Here is a 19334-nt window from a genome sequence, read left to right as displayed (position 1 = left end):
GCAACACCAAATCCTGAAAATGACTACTAAAATAAACGCTGTGGAACCATATCGTATACGTACCCTGAATCTCTGGGACCTGCAAGCGACCTGTGAAAGGGCTGTAAACACCTCTTCTATTAGTCTAGAAATAAGAAAAGAGTTAGATATAAGGTAATTGTCAGCAGAAGTGATTAGGCATTGTCAGATGGGTGATGCAGTTGAGGTCAAAACATATATAAAAGACATGGTCCAAAGCTCAACTCTGGGTCAGATAGTGACGAGGTTGCAAATGATCAGGTTTGGTTTCACTTTTAAACAAATGCCATGAAGAATGGAGGAGGGAAGGATGAAACTTTCAGGGACATCTTGGAGGAGATGGTCTTGGGGAAAGAATTCTCGGTTGCCTTGTGTTTATATTAATTGTTGACATGTATAAACTTGTTACACTTACTTTTCATGCAAAAGACTGCATATAATTATTTCTATCCGTATTAACCTAGCTGAGGTTATTTGGTTAAACTGTTCACAAGTGTTGGGCATTATGCCAGTTGATGCCGCTGTTGTCTCTTTACATGTGCCAAAGAGCTGGTTTTGTTGTGTTGGATCAGCGAGCTCAAGAAAGTATCCAAAACAGCTAGCAACATCTTTAGCATAAACCCATCAGTTTGCTGAACATAAGAAACCTGTCAGGCCTCTGCATGTCTGGTTAGGTACGATTTCTTTATTGTCACGTATACCGGGTACAGTGAAATACGTTTTGGGAAATATACTCTGATGTTTCCGTGTTGCATGAGCAGGCATCACCAGTGCAGTGCTGACTGCCCTTCACAAGGTTTCTCTTTGCTATTCCCATTGATGTCACAGACTGTCACCACTTGACATACTCGTTCTTGGGTCCAAGCCAGCTGAGGAGGAGTTTGTGTAAAATGGGTCTGTCAGCCCTTTGTGCAGTAAAATTCTGGAAGACCTCAGAGCATTTTAACAGGTGGATGATCAGCTGGTGCTTGAGAAAGATCTCACTGACAATCTGACAACCCAGCCTGACCCGCTTATGAGAAAAGCATGATTTGCTTTTTTTCTGTCTTTTTAATTGAGGCATTAAGCAAGCCTGCTGTGCATCTACATTACAATGACAATTCTGTGTTGCTGTCAATGTTACTTGTTTCCACAGTGGATAAAGGTTTGACGTTTGTATAGATGTTTGAATCTAAAACTCAGATGGTGTAAGTAGTGGGTCAGTGGAAGAGCTCTCATCTCTGGAACAGAAGATTGTGGTCCTTTCCAAAGCTTTGACCACGCAACTCATTCTATCATTTTGGAGCCGGGTGGTGAGAGTAGGGGCAAGGTGTGTATGATGCTCCATTAAACCAAATCTAGACTTTTGAAGAGGAGGAGAATGCTGCTGGATGTCTGAGCCAAAGGGTTGAACTTTGAAGCAGTCTAGAAAGACTCTCGACATACAGCACAAAAAACGGCCAATTGACCCACCAAGTCTGTGCCAACCAGTAATCACCCCGTACCCTAACCTACACAAACTAGGGACAATTTTACAACTTACCAAAGCAAATTAACCTACAAACCTGCCATTCTTTGTTGTGTAAGAGGAACTGAAGCATCTGGAGAAAACTCACACAGTCACAGGGAGAATGTAACAACTCTGTGCAGACAGCACTGCCGTGATCAGGATCAAGCCTGGGTCTCTGGCGCTGTAAGGCAGCAACTCTACCGTTGTGTCTCCATGCCGCACTTCTGTTTCTTATTACACAAGTAGTGTGATGAAAACTGCTTCATGGATGGGAATAGAGCTGATTTCTTTTTTTTAATATTTATTTTTATTGAAGGAAAGATACAATACAAAAGATGTAATGCATTACATTCCCCTCCATTTTGTTTTTTATATATAAAAACAAAAATAACCCTCACTAGAGCCGATTTCTTGAAGGGAGATTGACTCCAGCAGGGATGGCTGAGAATCAATAATAATATTCAGATATTTGAGTTTGCCTAACGTGCATTTTGTGTTGTGGGGCAGAAATTGGCCTGTGGGATTTGCACAAGGAACTTTCGGAGAGATAGTGTCCAGAAAATGTAATGATACATCTGGGGTCTTGAGGAAAGGAAGAGTTTTGAGGGGCAGTAAGATGTTCACCTAAGCTGTACGTCAGTTTTTCACAAGTGAGTGACTTGCTCAGTGTTTTTTGGTTTAATTGAAAGTCAGTGGCCTGCTGTGAAAACTTGTGCACCTGAATTAGCTGCCCAGTCAATTTGGTTTGTCCAGTATAGGTAAACCACCAACATTGTCCTGACCATAAAGCTAGCCTGTACAGAATAAGCAGGACAAATTCAATGCAGCTCATTACTGTCCAATCAGTCTATTGGTGAGAATGAAGGATAAAGCATTCACTTGTCTGGAGTTGAGACTTTTTTTCAAAGGAAATAGCAAAGGATATTGGTGGTGCGTTGTTTCAGTCCCAAGACATCTCTGCAAGAATTCTTCAGTTGTTGTCTCAGCCATCTTCTGATACTTCTCCACTGACCTTCTGTTCATCATAAGATCAGAAGTGCGACTGTTCTCTAGTTGCACAATGTCCAGTTCCATGTGCAACCGCTCATTAAATGAACCAGCCAGTAACTGCATGCAATAAGACCCAGAAACCATTCAGTTAAGGGCTAATAAGGGCAAATACCACTTGTGCCAGACTGTGATCTAGTCCAAAATCATCTGCCCTCAGCATCCAATGATTTCCTGGGGGTTATCAGTGAATGCAAGACTTGACTGAACCCACCACACACATACTGTGGTGACAATTGCAAGTTTTGGACATCCTTATACATCAACGCCTTTCCACCATCTACAAGATGCACGTCAGGAGTATGATTAAACATTCTACTTACATCAAGGAATTACAATATTTGAAGCATAATACCATACAACAACACTTGAAACTAGATGCCGTCCAAGATAAATCAGTCCTCCCAATCGGCGCCCATCCATCAGTAAACATTCATTCCCTTCATCGGTGACACAGTGCTGTTGTGCATACCACCTACAAAACACACCGCATGTACTTGAGGCCACTCAGAAAACATGTCCCAAAACCACAATTGGCACCACCAACAAGGAAGATCACACGGTCACCTAGAAACTATTCCAAGTCGGAGATGTATTACTGTTTCTTCACCATCACTAGTTGCAAATCCTGGCATTCCCTTCCTTATAGCTCTGACAATAGAGGGGAAAACTACAGTTTCAGCCATTCGGGACAAGTAAAGATACCTTTCCTGCATTGCTACTGCTTTTTAAATTTCCATTTCTGTGATTTTAAATTTAATCAGGCTGCACAATGACTATGATAATTTAGAAATATAATGTTGGGACCTTGCAGGTCTGTGCAGCTTCATAAAGTTTGCACTCTGTAAATATCTCTTATGTAAAAACTATATCCTATTTACATTCTCACATCTTCTGACATTAGTCAGAATGATTAAAACAAACATACATAGAACAGTACAGCACAGAAACGGACCTTTCAGCCCACAATGTTTGTACTGAACATGATGCCGAGCTGAACTGACCTATTTTATACGGAAATACAAGATGCTGGTTAATAATACATGTTCACTGCATCTGATCTGCATGTTTTTATAATGGTATTTGGGATCAGGTCATCTCCGATTGTTGTACTGCTCGAGGAAAGCCTGCTGTTGGATGATCAAAATGCAATAAACAATCTCCAATGTTAACACTCTGTGACAAGGAGTATTTTCTATGTTTGGCCAGCACAGTGTCACAGCCGGTAGAACAGCTGCTTCACAACGCCAGCAATCCGGATGAATTCCAGATCTCTGGTGCTGTCTCTGGAGTTGGTACTTTTGCCCTGTGACTGGATTTTCTTGCGTCCTCTCGTTTCATGGTCGTACACCACAGAAATGGGCCTTTCAGCCCACTGTGTCTGTGCTGATCGTCAATACCAGTTCTTTTTACCAGCCCCACTTGTCCATAACCTTCCGTTCCCTGGCGATTCAAGTACTCGTCAAATTACTTTTTAAATTTTGTGGGAGTGCCTCCCTCCACCATCTCTTCAGGCAGTGAGTTCCAAATTGCCTGGAACACCCTCAATGTGAAAAATAAATTCCTCGGATCCTCTCTACCTCACTTAGTCATCACTTAAAATATATACTTGCTGCTTTTTGCATCTCTGTTATAAGAAAAAGTTTCTCATTGCCCACGTTATCTGTGCCCCTCACAAGTTTGTATGCCTTGCTCCTACATTTTGTACATTATAACATAGTCTCCCACGTTCCAAAGATGTTCATGTTGGTAGTTTAATTGGTATACATTAAATCCTCGTTGTAACGGACCATGGGGGGGGGTAATAGTGAAAGTTATTGCCGATTATCCACTACAACTGAGTACGGTATTATTGTATGAAGATGAAACAAAATACTGCAGATGGTGGTTAATACACAGGACATGCACAACATCTCTGGGAAACATGGATAGGTGATGTCGGGATTCTTCTTCAGACTGATTCAGTCTGCTGAGTTACTCCTGCGCTTTGTGTCGTTTCACCTTAAAACTAGGCGTGCATGCTATTGGTCTGCATCCGCGAGCCGTTCTTGACAAGCTACTGCAGGGTTCAGTGAGAGGGTTGTTGTTGTGGTTAATGTTGTAGCCCCATGTCCACTAAAATGAGGGTTTACTATATTTAACTCAGTCATAGCATGTAGGTGAGTTGGATTGGGTTCTTGCTGGTCACACAGACTCTGGGCCGAAGCTATTTATTTAGCTACTAGACCAAGTGGACTCGTTGGGCCCAAACCTCTCCTGCATTGGTGCAGCACCCTCTCCACCCCCACTCCCCCTCCCTCCACCCCCTCCCTCCACCCCCTCCCTCCCTAGGAGATAGATTTAAACTTTAAAATGTGAATAACTTTAAATATATAACACCAATTTCAATGAAACTTCTTCCATTAGCACCAAAGGAATGATGGTGAGTAAGGTGGGCCTAAAATTGTCGCACTATTGTGTACCGTTTTGGCTGTAGTTCAAGAACAAACAAACAAACAAACGGGAGTTTTAGTATATAGAAGTATATAGATTAGTCAAATGGGTACAAAAGTCCAAATTTAAAAACCAAAGCCGGCACCTTTTTGGTTTCAATTTCCTTTCTCTTCCCCTCCTACCCCCTCCCCCCCCCCTGCCCTACCCCCACTCCCACTCCCACTTAAAGTGACCTATTATGCCTAAGCTAACTGCTTTTAAATTACCCAAAGCCCACTAGATCACTCTATTTTAAATTTGGATCATAGGTTGGTCTGATGAAAGCATTAATTTTAAACAGCTCCGGAATATATACCTAGTGCTGACTCTCAGCCCCTTTGACATTGAATATTGTTGGACCAATTCCATGCCTTTCCAGGTAATGGAGTGATTCACACCACCAGAGTTCAAAGCATGCTCTGAGGTGTATCTCATTCCCAAAAGCGCCTGGAGACATTTTTTGTACTTGAAGTTTTGATTTAATTTGCAAGTGAATTTTAAGTGAGGAAACTTGATCACTGATAGATTTTTATTTAGAAAGTACAGATATAACCCAGGAAATATCTGTCCCAGTTAAATCTTGGGTTGTGTCGGTGTTTGTCCCAGAGTAGTTTAGTTTTACCCGAAAACGAAGGGGGGACCCAGGCAAAGGGGAATCTGGCAGGGGGGGGGGGCGGCACCGAGAACAAAAGGGAATCTGGCAGGTGGGGGCACCAAGAACAAAGGGGAATCTGGCAGGGAAGGGCATCGAGAACAAAGGGGAATCTGGCAGGGGGGGGGGGCACCGAGAACAAAGGGGAATCTGGCAGGGGGGGCGGCACCGAGAACAAAGGGGAATCTGGCAGGGGGGGGGGGGGGCACCGAGAACAAAGGGGAATCTGGCAGGTGGGGGGGGGGCACCGAGAACAAAGGGGAATCTGGCAGGGGGGGCGGCACCGAGAACAAAGGGGAATCTGGCAGGGGGGCATCGAGATCAAAGGGGAATCTGGCAGGGGGGAGGGCGGCACCGAGAACAAAGGGGAATCTGGCAGGGGGGCACTGAGAACAAAGGGGAATCTGGCAGGGGGGGCATCGAGAGCAAAGGGGAATCTGGCAGGGGGGCACCAAGAACAAAGGGGAATCTGGCAGGGGGGGCACTGAGAACAAAGGGGAATCTGGCAGGGGGGGCATCGAGAGCAAAGGGGAATCTGGCAGGGGGGCACCGAGAACAATGGGGAATCTGGCGGGGGGGGGGGGCACCCAGGACAAAGGGGGTACCGGCAGGGGGGGGGCACCCAGGACAAAGGGGAATCTGGCAGTGGGGGGAGGGGGGCACCAAGGACAAAGGGGGTTCTGGCAGGGAGGCGCCTGCTGCCACGTGCGGCACCAGTCAGAAGATAGGACTGTTCAGTGAACGTTTATAACTTTGTCGGCGCCAGAAACATGGCAACTCTTGTGTGCTGCCTAGGTGGGTTGTATGCAAAACAAAGTATTTCACTGTACCTAGGTACGTGACATTAAAGTATCATTGAATACTGAGGTACAGTGAAAAGCATTTTGTTACGTGCTATCCAGTCAGCGAAGAGACTACACATGATTTCAATCAAGTTGTTCACATGGAGGGCATAGGTTTAAGGTGTCATGAATGATTTAAAGGAGGTAAGTTTTTCTGAGAGGCAAGTTTTTCAACACAAGGTATAATGAGCTGCCGGAAGAGGTGGTGGTTATATTTAACAGGTACAGTTATTTTTATTTATGGACTGGAAAGGTTTAGGGGAATATATGCGCTATATGTCCATGTTAGTGTAGATAGGCAATATGATCAGCATGAATGAACAAAGTGGGCATAGGGCCTGTTTTCATCCTATACTGGAAAAATATGACCTGGACGTGGCTTGTTCTAAGGGACTCCATTTATCTGTGGGTTGTGGTTATTCTGCCTGTTGGGTGCTGCCCTATTCATGTGGTGGTCATGGTGGTTGTAGATGTTGGATATTTAGATTTTTATTAAGGTTGGTCACATTTTGAACGCAATGGTTCAGTTGAACTAATGGCAAGCCACTGAAGTAAATCAAAAGTTCATTAACCAGAACTATCAGCAAAGGACAAGAAAATAATTAATTGACTGTCTTCATTAAAATCAGCACATGCACAGTAGAATAAATGGCCACCATCTGTGAATCAGTTCATTCAATACATATGTATCTAGCAATGTTTAATGGCTTGATATTTAGTATCTAAATCCAAGTATTAAGTTTAATACTTAAATTAAATGCCAGATCAGCCTGCCAGGTCTAACCAACGCGAACGACTGACTCACAGAAAGTGACTCGTTTTGAAATTAAAATAGCTTGAGCTGTGAGTTTGATTCATGCTGTGGGTGTATTATGGGTGTGAGTCTATGCCTTTGCAACTCACTTACAAGACAGAATTAGCACAGCAGTGCGTACATGTTAACTTCCCACTGCTGTTAGTGTCAAATCAACAGTGATTGCTCCCACCACAGCCATGGATCTGTTCTTCATTGACTTCAAACGTGGATTTTTGAAATAAAACACAAAATCACCCACACAAAGAAGCGGGGTTTCTTTCCACATTGATCCTGAGGTGAGAATTAAACCAATTGATTTTAAAATGCGCGGAAAGCAGTAAATTGTCAATGATTGGTGAATTCGTGCCAATGAAGTGGAGGACGACACCTCTGGCAGGACCAGCAGCAGAGGATTCAGCAGTCTGTCAGAGATAGCAGACTATCTGTGATTTTTAATGGAGTGATTGTTGCAAGCCTATGGTTTGTGCATTTAGGCAAAAACACCTTTTGCTTGGATTTTGCCAGTTGCTGAGCAGGCCAGGAATTTTCATGTGTAAACTATTACTTTGGGAAGTGCAATCAGAAGGAGGTGAGCCTTGTCTTGATGTTAGATCCCTCCAGTCCTAATTGCTCCCAAGCATGCTTGGTCATTCTCCCATGTTCTATCCTTCATCAGCTTGAGGTAGGACACAATTCTGCTGCCTTTTTCAGCCATCACTCTTCTGATTGCAGTATATTTCATCCTTATTTTGGATGAGCAGTGGGGTGGAAGGATCTTCAGGTACATGGGAGGGAGCATGTTGACAGTTGGTATCATCGTCTGGTTCGGCAACTCGAACGCCCAGGAATGAAGGAAATCACAAAAAGTGGTGGGCACAGCCTGGGTGTCCAGGCTCATCACGAGTACTGACCTCCTCCCAATCGAAGGGATGTATAGAAGGCGCTGTCTCAAAAAGGCAGCCAACAATATCAAGGACTCTCACCAACCTGGCCACGCTCTCACTTCACTCCGGCCATCATGAAGAAGGAATAGGAGTCTGAAAATTGTGAGCTCCAGGTTCAGGAATAGCTTCTTCCCAACAACCATTGGGCTATTGAACACTGCAAACACCAACTAAACTTGGAACGATGAACTGTCTTGCTTGCACGAGGGACTTTGGACTTTGTTTTCTTTTGCACAGTGATTCTTTATTAAACTTTTTTGTTTCGTTTGACCTAGGTATTGGGTACTGTGTAGGAAGGAACTGCAGATGTTGGTTTAAATCGAACATTGACACAAAAAGCTGGAGCTTCATCTCTGGAGAAAAGGAATAGGTGTTGATTTGGGTCTGGAGAAGGGTCTCAACCCGAAATGTCACTTATTCCTTTTCTCCAGAGATGCTGTCTGACCAGCTGTTACTCCAGCTTTTTGTGTCTATATTGAGTACTGTGTTTACAATTCAGTTATGCTGCTGCAAATAAATATTTAATTGTTCTATTTCCTATTCGTGATGATAAAACACTCTTGACTCTTTTGATCATTGATTTATGAACCCTTCATGGCATATGTCCCTGTTTCTGTAACACCATCCACAACTCTGTGCTCACTCTACTTTAGAATGATACATTTTTAATCACTCCACTGTTGCCAGCCATGACTTCCGTTACCAAGGCTCGAGCTATGGAATTCCTTCTAGTTTTCTGTCTTCCTTTAAAGTGCTATTTAAAACCCAACTCTTTGATGAAGCTTTACTCATCCATGCTAATATCTCTAGTGGCCTGTTGTTAAATTTTGTCTTGTAATCCTCATCTGAAGCACCTTAAGACATTATACATTGTTTAGCAAAGATGCGATGTAAATGGATATTATTTTTGTTGTTATGCAGCTGGCGTTTCAGTGATGCAATGAGAGGCCATTTTGGACCAGATGTATCAAAGTCAGATTCATTTTCCAGTCCCAGTGACATAAAAACTAAGCCTAGAAGTACCCAAAAGGTTGAACTGCATCTGTAGAAATGGGAAATTGGTTCATGTTTCAGATTTGACGGCTGTTTTGATGAACACGTGCGCTTGGTTCACCTCGACCTATGGGGTCTCCTGGTTGCCAACCATTTTGACTTCCATTCCCATACTAACCTTTCTGTCCTGGGCCTCTTCCATTGCCAGAGTGAGGCCACACACATATTGGACAAGCAGCACCTCGTATTTTACTTGGGTAGTTTACAACCCAGTGGTATGAACATTAAATTCTCTCATTGAAGTAACTTCTACTGACACTCCACTCTCCTTGCTCCCTTCCTCCGCTCTAGTCATTTTACCAGTTGCACAGTTATCCACATTGTTTCCCTCTAGAGATCACAGCATCGCTAACCAACAATGGGCTTACCAGGCGCCGCCCTGCTTTCGGTCATTAGTGACTGGCCCCGATTGATCCTGGTCTTTTCTCACCTCCAGCTCTTCACCCTCACCCCCTGCCCACCCCATACAATCAGTCTGAAGACGGGTCCCAAACAGAAACATCGCCCAATACATTCGGGTAGTCCACAGACCACAGACCAAGGATAATGGGGTACAGCATTTAATGCCTAAAATTAAAATAGCACTCTGTTTAGTGATAGTCATTTTTAGATGCAGACACTGTTTGCTTTTATTCATGCAATAAAAATCGGAAGATATGGCGGCTCTACAGAATCTGCACAAACTTTATTTCTGGAGACAAAGTGCATCAATCAGCTCCTGCACCCATCGCCAGTTTTGCATTCTTTAATAGTTAAATCTGCAACGCTTTAATGTGATAATTTGCAGAGGTGAGGGGATGAGCAGCTTTTATTCAAAGAGGACGCAGGTGATAAGGAACAGAAGGACATTTTCTGGTTCATGACTTTGCAATGTTCGTAACTGAGGGAATAGACCAGAACTAAATAGCAGAAGGTTGATTTGAGCCTCAGCATGGGAAGTAAAAGAGCGAGAAGAATTTGTTGCTTTATTTTCACCAGTTTATTGGCAGCTGAAGATCTTTCTGAAACCAAGGCAAATCCTGCCTTCCCTTTTAAATATTTGTTAGAAAGATTAAAAATAGATCCCATGTGTCTGTGTGGTCTTTTTGCCAACTTGGGTTAGTCGATATAGACGTTTCATTCATTTGCAGCTGGGTGTAAATAAAACGCACTGCTTTTGCTTAGTTTCTGCAGAAATAAATGTTTTTGTTTTTGACTGTGCATCTTGGTGATTTGGGATCGGGAAGTTGTTGTAAACCCAATCAGGTTGCTGTAAATGTCAAGCTAGGGCAATGTACGGCTGTGGAGGCCAAGTCAGTGGATATTTTTAAGGTGGAGATTGACAGATTCTTGATCGGTAAGGGTGTGGCGGGTTATGAGGCAAAGGCAGGAGAATGGGGTTGAGAAACAAAGATAGATTGGCCATGATTGGCAGTGTAGACGTTGGGCCAAATGGCCTAAATCTGCTCCTGGAAGTTAAGAACCCACTAACTGTTACCCCAAATATCATCTTTCTTTATCATCAACTTATGTGTGAAATTTGTATAAGGCAAGAATTTTAAACAGTTCAATACACCACAACTTACTTTTATCAAGATGTTGGAGGTAATGGTTTTTTTTCTTGTTTATTCTCTTTTTACATTCAATTCATTTGATACATTATTGAAATGTGCGATATATTCGTAAATGACTGGGACATCAGAAACTCTGGAATTCTAGTTTCCACAACCCACTAGGGAAGTGATCATTTGTTTGGGGGGGGGGGGGGGGGAGTGGAATGGAATCGGAGGAAGTGGATCAATATTTAAAAGATCATGGAATTGAGGGCTGTGTGGAACTGGCATTGAAGTGGGTGAGGTTTGGTGCAAATCAGCCAGGATCATTTTGAAAGGCTGAAGGGTCAGGTGGCCTATTCCAGCTTTCCTATGGCTGTAAGATTCACTTTGATGCGAGGCACACACAAGGATTTTCATTAATATCACCACTTCCCCACCAGCTTCAGATTCTTTTCTTTTTGCTTGCAGTTTGGAAGTGAAACCATGGAAACTCAGGAGATTTGCAGACTGGATGTGGCTGCCAGACGTTTGTTGGTGAGTGGGTCCTGCACCAACTCTGAGCCGGTCTTGCAGCCAATGAACAGTACCGCCGACTTAATTGGGAATAGATGCAACCTGCACCAGGCTTGCTACACTGGAAACAAAGGGCTGCTGTCTGCTGAGCCCACCTGCGTCACGCTGGAAACAAGAGGGGAGATACCTGGCAGTGAGGAGCTGCGAATAGACCCGGCTGGGGGAGAGCAGCACCTGGTTCTGGATAAGAACAAGGAAAAGGCTTTAGGTGGGTACATTTACAGCCTCATTTAATGCCAGAATTTTATTAAGCCGTACTTTTGTTTAAGTAATATTGTTCTTGATGTTTCTGGTGCTAGCTACAAGGAGCAAGGCAAGTGAATTAAATTATTGTACACATTTGGTTATGAAGCATAATGTTGATGATTACAATAGTGCATAAGAACTTGCAGAAGAAGTCCAAAGAGAATCAGCGGAGAGGCAAACAGCCTGTCTTCTACATAGAGGAATTCCCAAGGTGCTTCTGTAAATAGATGGAAGGAAACAATGCCAAATTAGAAACCAAAAGTGTTGTCAGGGAAGAGAAGATGAGAGCTATGCCATGTAGATTGGTCTTGAGGTTTTAAACTGGAGAAAATGGCAAATGGATTAGAGATTTGCTAGTTTCAGAGTTTCTCAGAGGTGAGAGGAAGTTTTGCCATAAATGGGGTACATTGGGATTCTGGGGCTTGCACGGAATAGCAAGAAAGGGAGGGTCATAGGGGAAGGTTTAGCAGGTGAAGAGGTTGGAATGGGATGAAAGGATTTATTGAAGGGAGTAGTTTTGAATCCAATGCAGGATGACCCGGAGGGTCTGTGGTGTCAGCTGGCTCTGGATGAGAGAAACACATGGTTGTTTAACTTGAACATTCCTGGAGATTGGGGATGAGCAAATGGGTGCAAGAAGAGAGGAAATTTAAAAACAAGCAGATCACTAGATTAAGTGCACAAACGGGTACAATGCTTGTGAAACAAAGGCACAAGAAGGGAATTACAGGCACCCCCCCCCCCCCTGACTTAGATTAGTTTAGAGATACAGCGCGGAAACAGGCCCACAGAGTCCTCACCGACCAGCGATCCCCACACACCAGCACTGCCCTACAAACTAGGGACAATTTACAATTTTACCAAAGCGAATTAACCTGTATGTCTTTGTAGTGTGGGAGGAAACCAGAGCACCCAGAGAAACCCATGCAGGTCACGGGGAGAATGTATAAACTGCATACAGACAGCACCTGTGGTCAGGGTCTCTGGAGCAAAAGGCAGCAAATCTATCGAGATGGTATTATGTGGTTGTTGCTCGATTTGTACGTTTACCTGACAATGGACAATAAAGTAAAGTACTTTACTTTACCTTAGTTCAGAGATACAGCAGACCCTTTGGCCCACCGAGTTCATGCTGACCGTTGATCACCCGTTCCCATGGTTCATGAGGTGAAGAGCAGTATCCCAGCTGCTATGTCTGTGGATCACCACTTCCCACTCTGCCCTGGCACCCACATTAACTGCATCGTGCCTACTTATTTCTGCGAGGGCAGCGCAGGCGCATCAGTCACTGAAAGTAAGCATGCAGGTACAGCAGGCAGTGAAGAAAGCTAATGGCATGTTGGCTTTCATGACAAGAGGATTTGTGTATGGAAGCAAAGAGGTCCTTCTGCAGTTGTACAGGGCCCTAGTGAGACCACGCCTGGAGTACTGTGTGCAGTTTTGGTCTCCAAATTTGAGGAAGGACATTCTTGCTATTGAGGGAGCCCAGCATAGGTTCACTAGGTTAATTCCCGGAATGGCGGGACTGTCGTATGTTGAAAGACTGGAGCGACTGGGCTTGTATGCACTGGAATTTAGAAGGATGAGAGGGGATCTTATTGAAACATATAAGATTATTAAGGGATTGGACACTCTAGAGGCAGGAAAGATGTTCCCAATGCTGGGGGAGTCCAGAACTAGGGTCCACAGTTTAAGAATAAGGGGTAGGCCATTTAGAACTGAGATGAGGAAAACACATTTTCACTCAGAGAGTTGTAAATCTGTGGAATTCTCTGCCTCAAAAGGAAGTGGAGGCCAATTCTCTGGATGCTTTCAAGAGAGAGTTAGATAGAGCTCAATGATAGCTGAGTCAGGGGGTATGGGGAAAGGGCTGGAACGGGGTACTGATTGTGGATGATCAGCCATGATCACATTGAATGGCGTTCTGGCTCGAAGGGCCGAATGGCCTATTCCTGCACCTATTGTCTATTGTCTATTGAGACATGCTGAACTTCCCAATTCTTCCGAGAAAGTAGAGGTGTTGGTGTGCTTTCCTGACTGTAGCTTCAATGTGGTAGTTCAGCGAACAACGCCGTTGCCTCACAGTTCCAGTGAGCTGGGTTCAGCCCTGACCTCTGGGGCTTGTTGTCCACGGTCTCCCTGTGACCGCATGGGTTCCTTTGAGGTGCTCTGGTTTCCTCCTACATTCCAAAGACATGTGCACTGGCAAGTCAATCGACCCTTAGTGTGTGGGAGATTGGTAGAATCTGAGGAGAGCTGATGGGAATGTGGGAGAATCGTCTAGAGGGACAATTAGTAGGGAAATGGGGTCCTCCGAGAATCGGCATGGTGCCCATGTGCCAAAATCATCTCCCATACAACAAGGAAATAAGAAATGTGAAAATATGAAGTCACAGGAGACTGGAACGTTTTTAATTGGAGAAAAAGAAATCCCCGGGACTTGGACATGTGTGCCAGTCTAGCAACCACAGCCAATGGCAACTGACCCTGAACAAAGTGACCATTTCAGGTTAGCCAACTCTTAATGACACATTGCTGTGCATCTGTGCTCACACACAGAAAGAGGGGGAAAGCCCTGTTTGTCACAAGAATGCATCGTTTCTGAGTGCATCAACCAACTATGCAGCTGAGTTGCAGAATCAAATTTGGGGATTCAAGTTGTACAAAGTTGCAAATCAAATGGCTTGAGACGCTGGAGTTGTTGGGGAAAGGTGACACGCTAACATTAGCGGAAACACTGACAATTGCTGCTTCATTCGAAGCCAGGGAAACCCAGTTTCAGACCGTGGGATTGGATGGAGCCACTCATGTTAACAAGGTGACATCTACTGGGACTCGCAAGGGACACAAACACGGTAAGGGTCATTCCAAAGCTGAAGATGATTGTGAGTATTTTAGATGTGGAGATTTTGGACATTTTGGCAAGGATTCATGTTGTCCTGCCAGGGGTCAAATGTCCAAAGTATGTGGAGAAATTTTTTTTTTTTTTTGCAAAGACGTGTCAAGCCCCAGGTAAAGCAAAGAGAAATGATGGAAAGACAAAATAGTTTTGGAGGAAGAAGAGTAGGAGTTGATTATTTCGGTCCTATCGAGGTCAAACGAGGACAATGTCTGGTGAAAAGGTATGGTGTAATCTTCACTTGCATGGCAAGTAGAGCGGTACATCTTGAAGTTGCATCTACGCTTGATACAGACTCCTGTATTCATGCATTACGAAGATTTATTTGTCGACGAGGTCAGGTTTTATCATTAAGATCAGATAATGGTACGAATTTTGTTGGAGCGGAAAGAGAGTTGAGAGAAGCGCATGTAGGCTTGAATCACAACAAGATCCAGAATGATATGCTTCAGCAAGGGATACGATGGAATTTTAATCCCCCAGCGGGATCCCATTTGGGAACGATTGATCCGCATGGTTCGAAATGTGCTGCGGTCTGTTCTTAAACAACAAGTTTTGGATGATGAAGGATTGCAAACTTTGTTTTGTGAAATTGAAGCAATTTTGAATGACCAACCCATTCCAAGAGTTCTGATGATCCGAGTGACTTGGAAGCACTTACACCAAATCATATTCTTTTATTGAAAAACAAGCCAATGTTACCACCTGGGCTCTTTGTGAAGGACGATTTGTATATTAGACGCAGATGGAGACAGGTAAAATATATGGCAGACCTTTTTTGGAAATGGTGGACACAAGAATATTTACCTCTAATTCAAGAATGTCAACGATAGTTGAGAATGAGAAGACATTTTATTCCAGGTGATATGGTCTTGTTGGTTGATTCTACTGCACCACGAGGTTCTTGGTTGATGGGTAGGATACTGGAGATCATGCCGGACGTTAAAGGTTTTGTGCGTAATGTACGACTTCAGACTAAGGAATAACCAAGATATGTCTGCTTCTAGAAGGTGAAGGAGAAGATTGAAGAATCGCTAAAGAAGTTTGAATGCCAACATATAATGCATATTATTTTAGTTTTTGATAAATATTAAGCTTTTATAGCTCCTTTTAATATCTATTGGTAATTGCTTTGTTATATACGCAGAACAATTAGGGGCCGGTGTGTAGGAGCCATTTACGCTTAATTTAGTTACTGTCAAGTCAAGTTTATTTGTCACATACACATAAATGTGCAGTGAAATGAAAGATTACCCACAGTCCAACAACAAGAGCAATAAAAATAAGCAATAACACACACAATCAAACAAAAAGAAACATCCATCACAGTGAGTCTCCTCCAGTCACCTCCTCACTGTGATGGAAGGCCGGAATGTCTTTTCTCTTCCCCTGCCGTCTTCTCCCGCGGTCAGGCTGTTGTAGTTGCCACGTTCCAGGCCGCGCCGGACGGTGAAAGGTCCGCAGGGGGCCGACCCAAGCCCCGCGATCCGGGGCGGGCGGTCATTGTATTATGGCTATGTTTAATATTTCTAGTTTCTGTCATTTTTGTGTGCTTGTGGGTGTGATTTGATACGTAATGGGGAGTGTCCACATGGGAGGAGGCTAGGCTAGCGACAGAGATTGTGGGTCAGTTTAGTCTCGGAGGAAGGAGAGAATACAGTTTTTTACCACACTCAAGACTGCCACACTCATGACTGCCACACTCGCGCCAGCTACACTCACAAGGACCACACGGTAATGACTACACGATTTTTACTGTTGTTTGAAGAAGAAACAGTTGATAAGAACGAATGGTTATGAATTACTCGTTTGATTTGTGCTACTTTAATAAAGACCAATTAATCAAGAAACAGCGTTTGGAAGATTAGTTTTTGTTATCTCAGAGTGCGGTGTGTGCGTAAGCTATACCTCCATTCCATCCCCGAGAAGTAATGGCTATCAAAGTTGGACTTTGAGAAGGTATAGAAACTGCCATTACAGTTGTGATAGTCCAGGAAAGCTACAGCCTGACGTTGAGACTGTGAGGGATCAGACCCCAGGCTACCAACTTGATGAGCCAAGAATGCAGCAGCTTGCAGTGGAGACAACACAAAACCAGAATCGAGATAATAAACTGGTGGAGCAGACCATGAAAGATCAGAATCCAGTATCAGCTCAGCTATGGCAGGAGCCAGACCAAAGCATCTCAGAAGACCACCCAAGAGGATTAAAAGATACGTTGACACGTGGAAGTGATGCATTATCAATGGAATGAACGTCATACCCAGAATGGTGTTGGAATGTTCATTTCACAATATGATGATGGGGAAATCATTTTTTGTTTGATAAGGGAGGGATGCCATGGTAACTGGTGTATTGAAATGTATCACATGTTACACCAAGTCAGAAAGGTCACAAAAGTAACAATAAAGGTCAGATGGCACGTGTGTGTGTGGGGATAACAAACATGACAGAATAAAAGAATATGTTTGTATTCAGTGGTGTTGATTGTGCATTTATTATAATCGGATCAAGGCAAAGATCTGACAAGTCAAGTCAAGTCAAGTCAATTTTATTTGTATAGCACATTTAAAAACAACCCACGTTGACCAAAGTGCTGCACATCTGATTAGGAAAAAAAAAAAGAAACATACAGTGGCAGGCAGCCAAACACAACGGCGCGGCCATCAAGGACCACCTATTGTGAATCATTTACTTAAGTGTGAGTTTAGGTAACTGGCCTATTGCGTAAGTCGGGGAATGCATGTATCCCAACCTGGTGACGTGGTTAATTAATCTTGGATGAGATCAAATTAGTTTATTGACACAAACGCCACGGTGCAATGGAATTCTTTTCAGTTTAGTTTGATTTAGAGGTACAGCACAGAAACATGCCCTTCAGCCCAGCGGGTCCACGCCAACCAGTGATCCACACATATTAACACTATCCTACACACACCAGGGACAATTTTTACATTTACCAAGCCAATTTTACCTATATACCTGTACGTCTTTGGAGTGTGGGAAGAAACTGAAGATTTCGGAGAAAACCCGCGCAGGTCACAGGGAGAACGTCCAAACTCCGTACAGACAGCACCCGTGGTCAGAATCAAACCCAAGTCACCGGCGCTGCTAGCGCTGTAAGGCTGCAACTCTACCGCTGCGCCACCGTGCCGCCCTCGCATGGAGCTCGCATGAAGTTCACATGAAGCTCGCAGAGTAAACAATATACATACGGAAATTAAAAAAGCAGAATGCTGCAAGATTGTTGTGCAAGAAAATCCGAAATGCAGTAATGGAATAACTGAACGAGGTAGATTAAAGAGTACAAACCAGCTAACTTTTACCAGAAGGTAAAATCTGAAGTGAATTGCTGTCTTGAAAACCCCAATGTCATTTGGGTAATCTGCCATCTGCAGCCAGAATAGCTGTATGTGACACAGATGCATAGCAATATGCGATTAAGAATTGCCCAACCTGAAAAGCCACTTTGTTCAGGGCCATTTGCTATTGGTTGCAGTCACTAGACTTGCACACATGTCCAAGTCCCGGGAATTTTTTTTCTACAATTAAAATCGTTTCAGACTCCTGCGACTTCATATTTTCACATTTCTTATTTCCTTGTTGTATGGGAGATGATTTTGGAACATGGGCACCATGCCGATTCTCGGAGGACCCCATTCCCCTACTAATTGTCCCTCTAGACGATTCTCCCACATTCCCATCAGCTCCCCCCAGATTCTACCAATCTCCCACACACTACGGGTCGATTGACTTGCCAGTACACATGTCTTTGGAATATGGAAGGAAACCGGAGCACCTCAAGGGAACCCATGCAGTCACTGGGAGACTGTGGACAACAAGCCCCAGAGGTCAGGACTGAACCCAGCTCACTGGAACTGTGAGGCAACGGCTCTATTAGTTGAACAACCACATTGAAGCTACGGCCAGGAAAGCACACCAACACCTCTACCTTCCCAGAAGAATTGGGAAGCTCAGCATGTCTCCAATGATTCTTACCAACTTCTAAGATGCACCGTAGGAAGCATGGTTTAGCATCATTGGTTTGAAGAAGGGTCCTGACAGGAAACGTCACCTATTCTTTTTTTTTCAAGAGATGATGCCTGGCCCGATGAATTACTCTAGCATTTTGTGTCGATCTATGGTTTAGCTTCAGTTCTACTCAAGACTGCAAGAAACGGGAGTGGAGCCCAGGAATGCAAAAACGAGCCTTTTTATTCCTCCTCGCTCCCAACAATAAATACCGTTTACACTCCATTTCAGGAGAGCAACCACATAATCAAGGACCACAGTCATCCCCTCTTCTCCCCTCTCCTATCAGGCAGAAGATACAAAAGCTTCAAAGCTCGTATCGCCAAATTCAGGAACATTTCTTCTCTGCTGTTATCTGACTGCTGAACTGTCCTCCCACAAGCTAAGGTTGTAATTCTGATCTCCCAACCTACCTCACTGTGGCTCTTCCACTTTTTCTATAACTTTGCGACACTAACTCTGTGACACTATATTCGGCACTCTGATATATTTTTCTCTTTGCCCTACCTGTTGTGCTTGTGCGTGGCTTTGACTGATCAGTACACATGACTATAATAAACCAATAACAATAGCCATAACAATATGTTCTGTGCTTCACTTTGTTTTAACTTTGTTAAAGACACAGAAAAATTAAAATTTCCTTTCTCTTTACTTCAAAAGCAAAAGTGTGGTTCCTCAGTTCTTGGATTCCGTCTGGTTGTGGGCCTTGAGCAGAAAATACTTCTAATTTTGCCAT

At 43.7% G+C, this 19334-nt stretch overlaps 1 protein-coding gene across 1 annotated transcript in view; it reads left to right on the top strand.

The window, feature by feature from the left end:
• LOC144598912 (gamma-taxilin-like) overlaps positions 1-19334 on the top strand; it is a 57879-nt gene that overhangs the window by 17340 nt on the left and 21205 nt on the right. The window contains exon 2 of the mRNA XM_078409489.1: positions 11317-11629. Coding sequence (XP_078265615.1) covers positions 11317-11629 — 313 coding nt within the window. The remainder of the gene's footprint in view (positions 1-11316; positions 11630-19334) is intronic.

The sequence above is a fragment of the Rhinoraja longicauda genome, chromosome 12, assembly GCF_053455715.1.
Source record: "Rhinoraja longicauda isolate Sanriku21f chromosome 12, sRhiLon1.1, whole genome shotgun sequence".
In the NCBI taxonomy this organism is placed as follows: Eukaryota; Metazoa; Chordata; class Chondrichthyes; order Rajiformes; family Arhynchobatidae; genus Rhinoraja; species Rhinoraja longicauda.
This window is presented reverse-complemented; position numbering and strand designations above follow the sequence as displayed.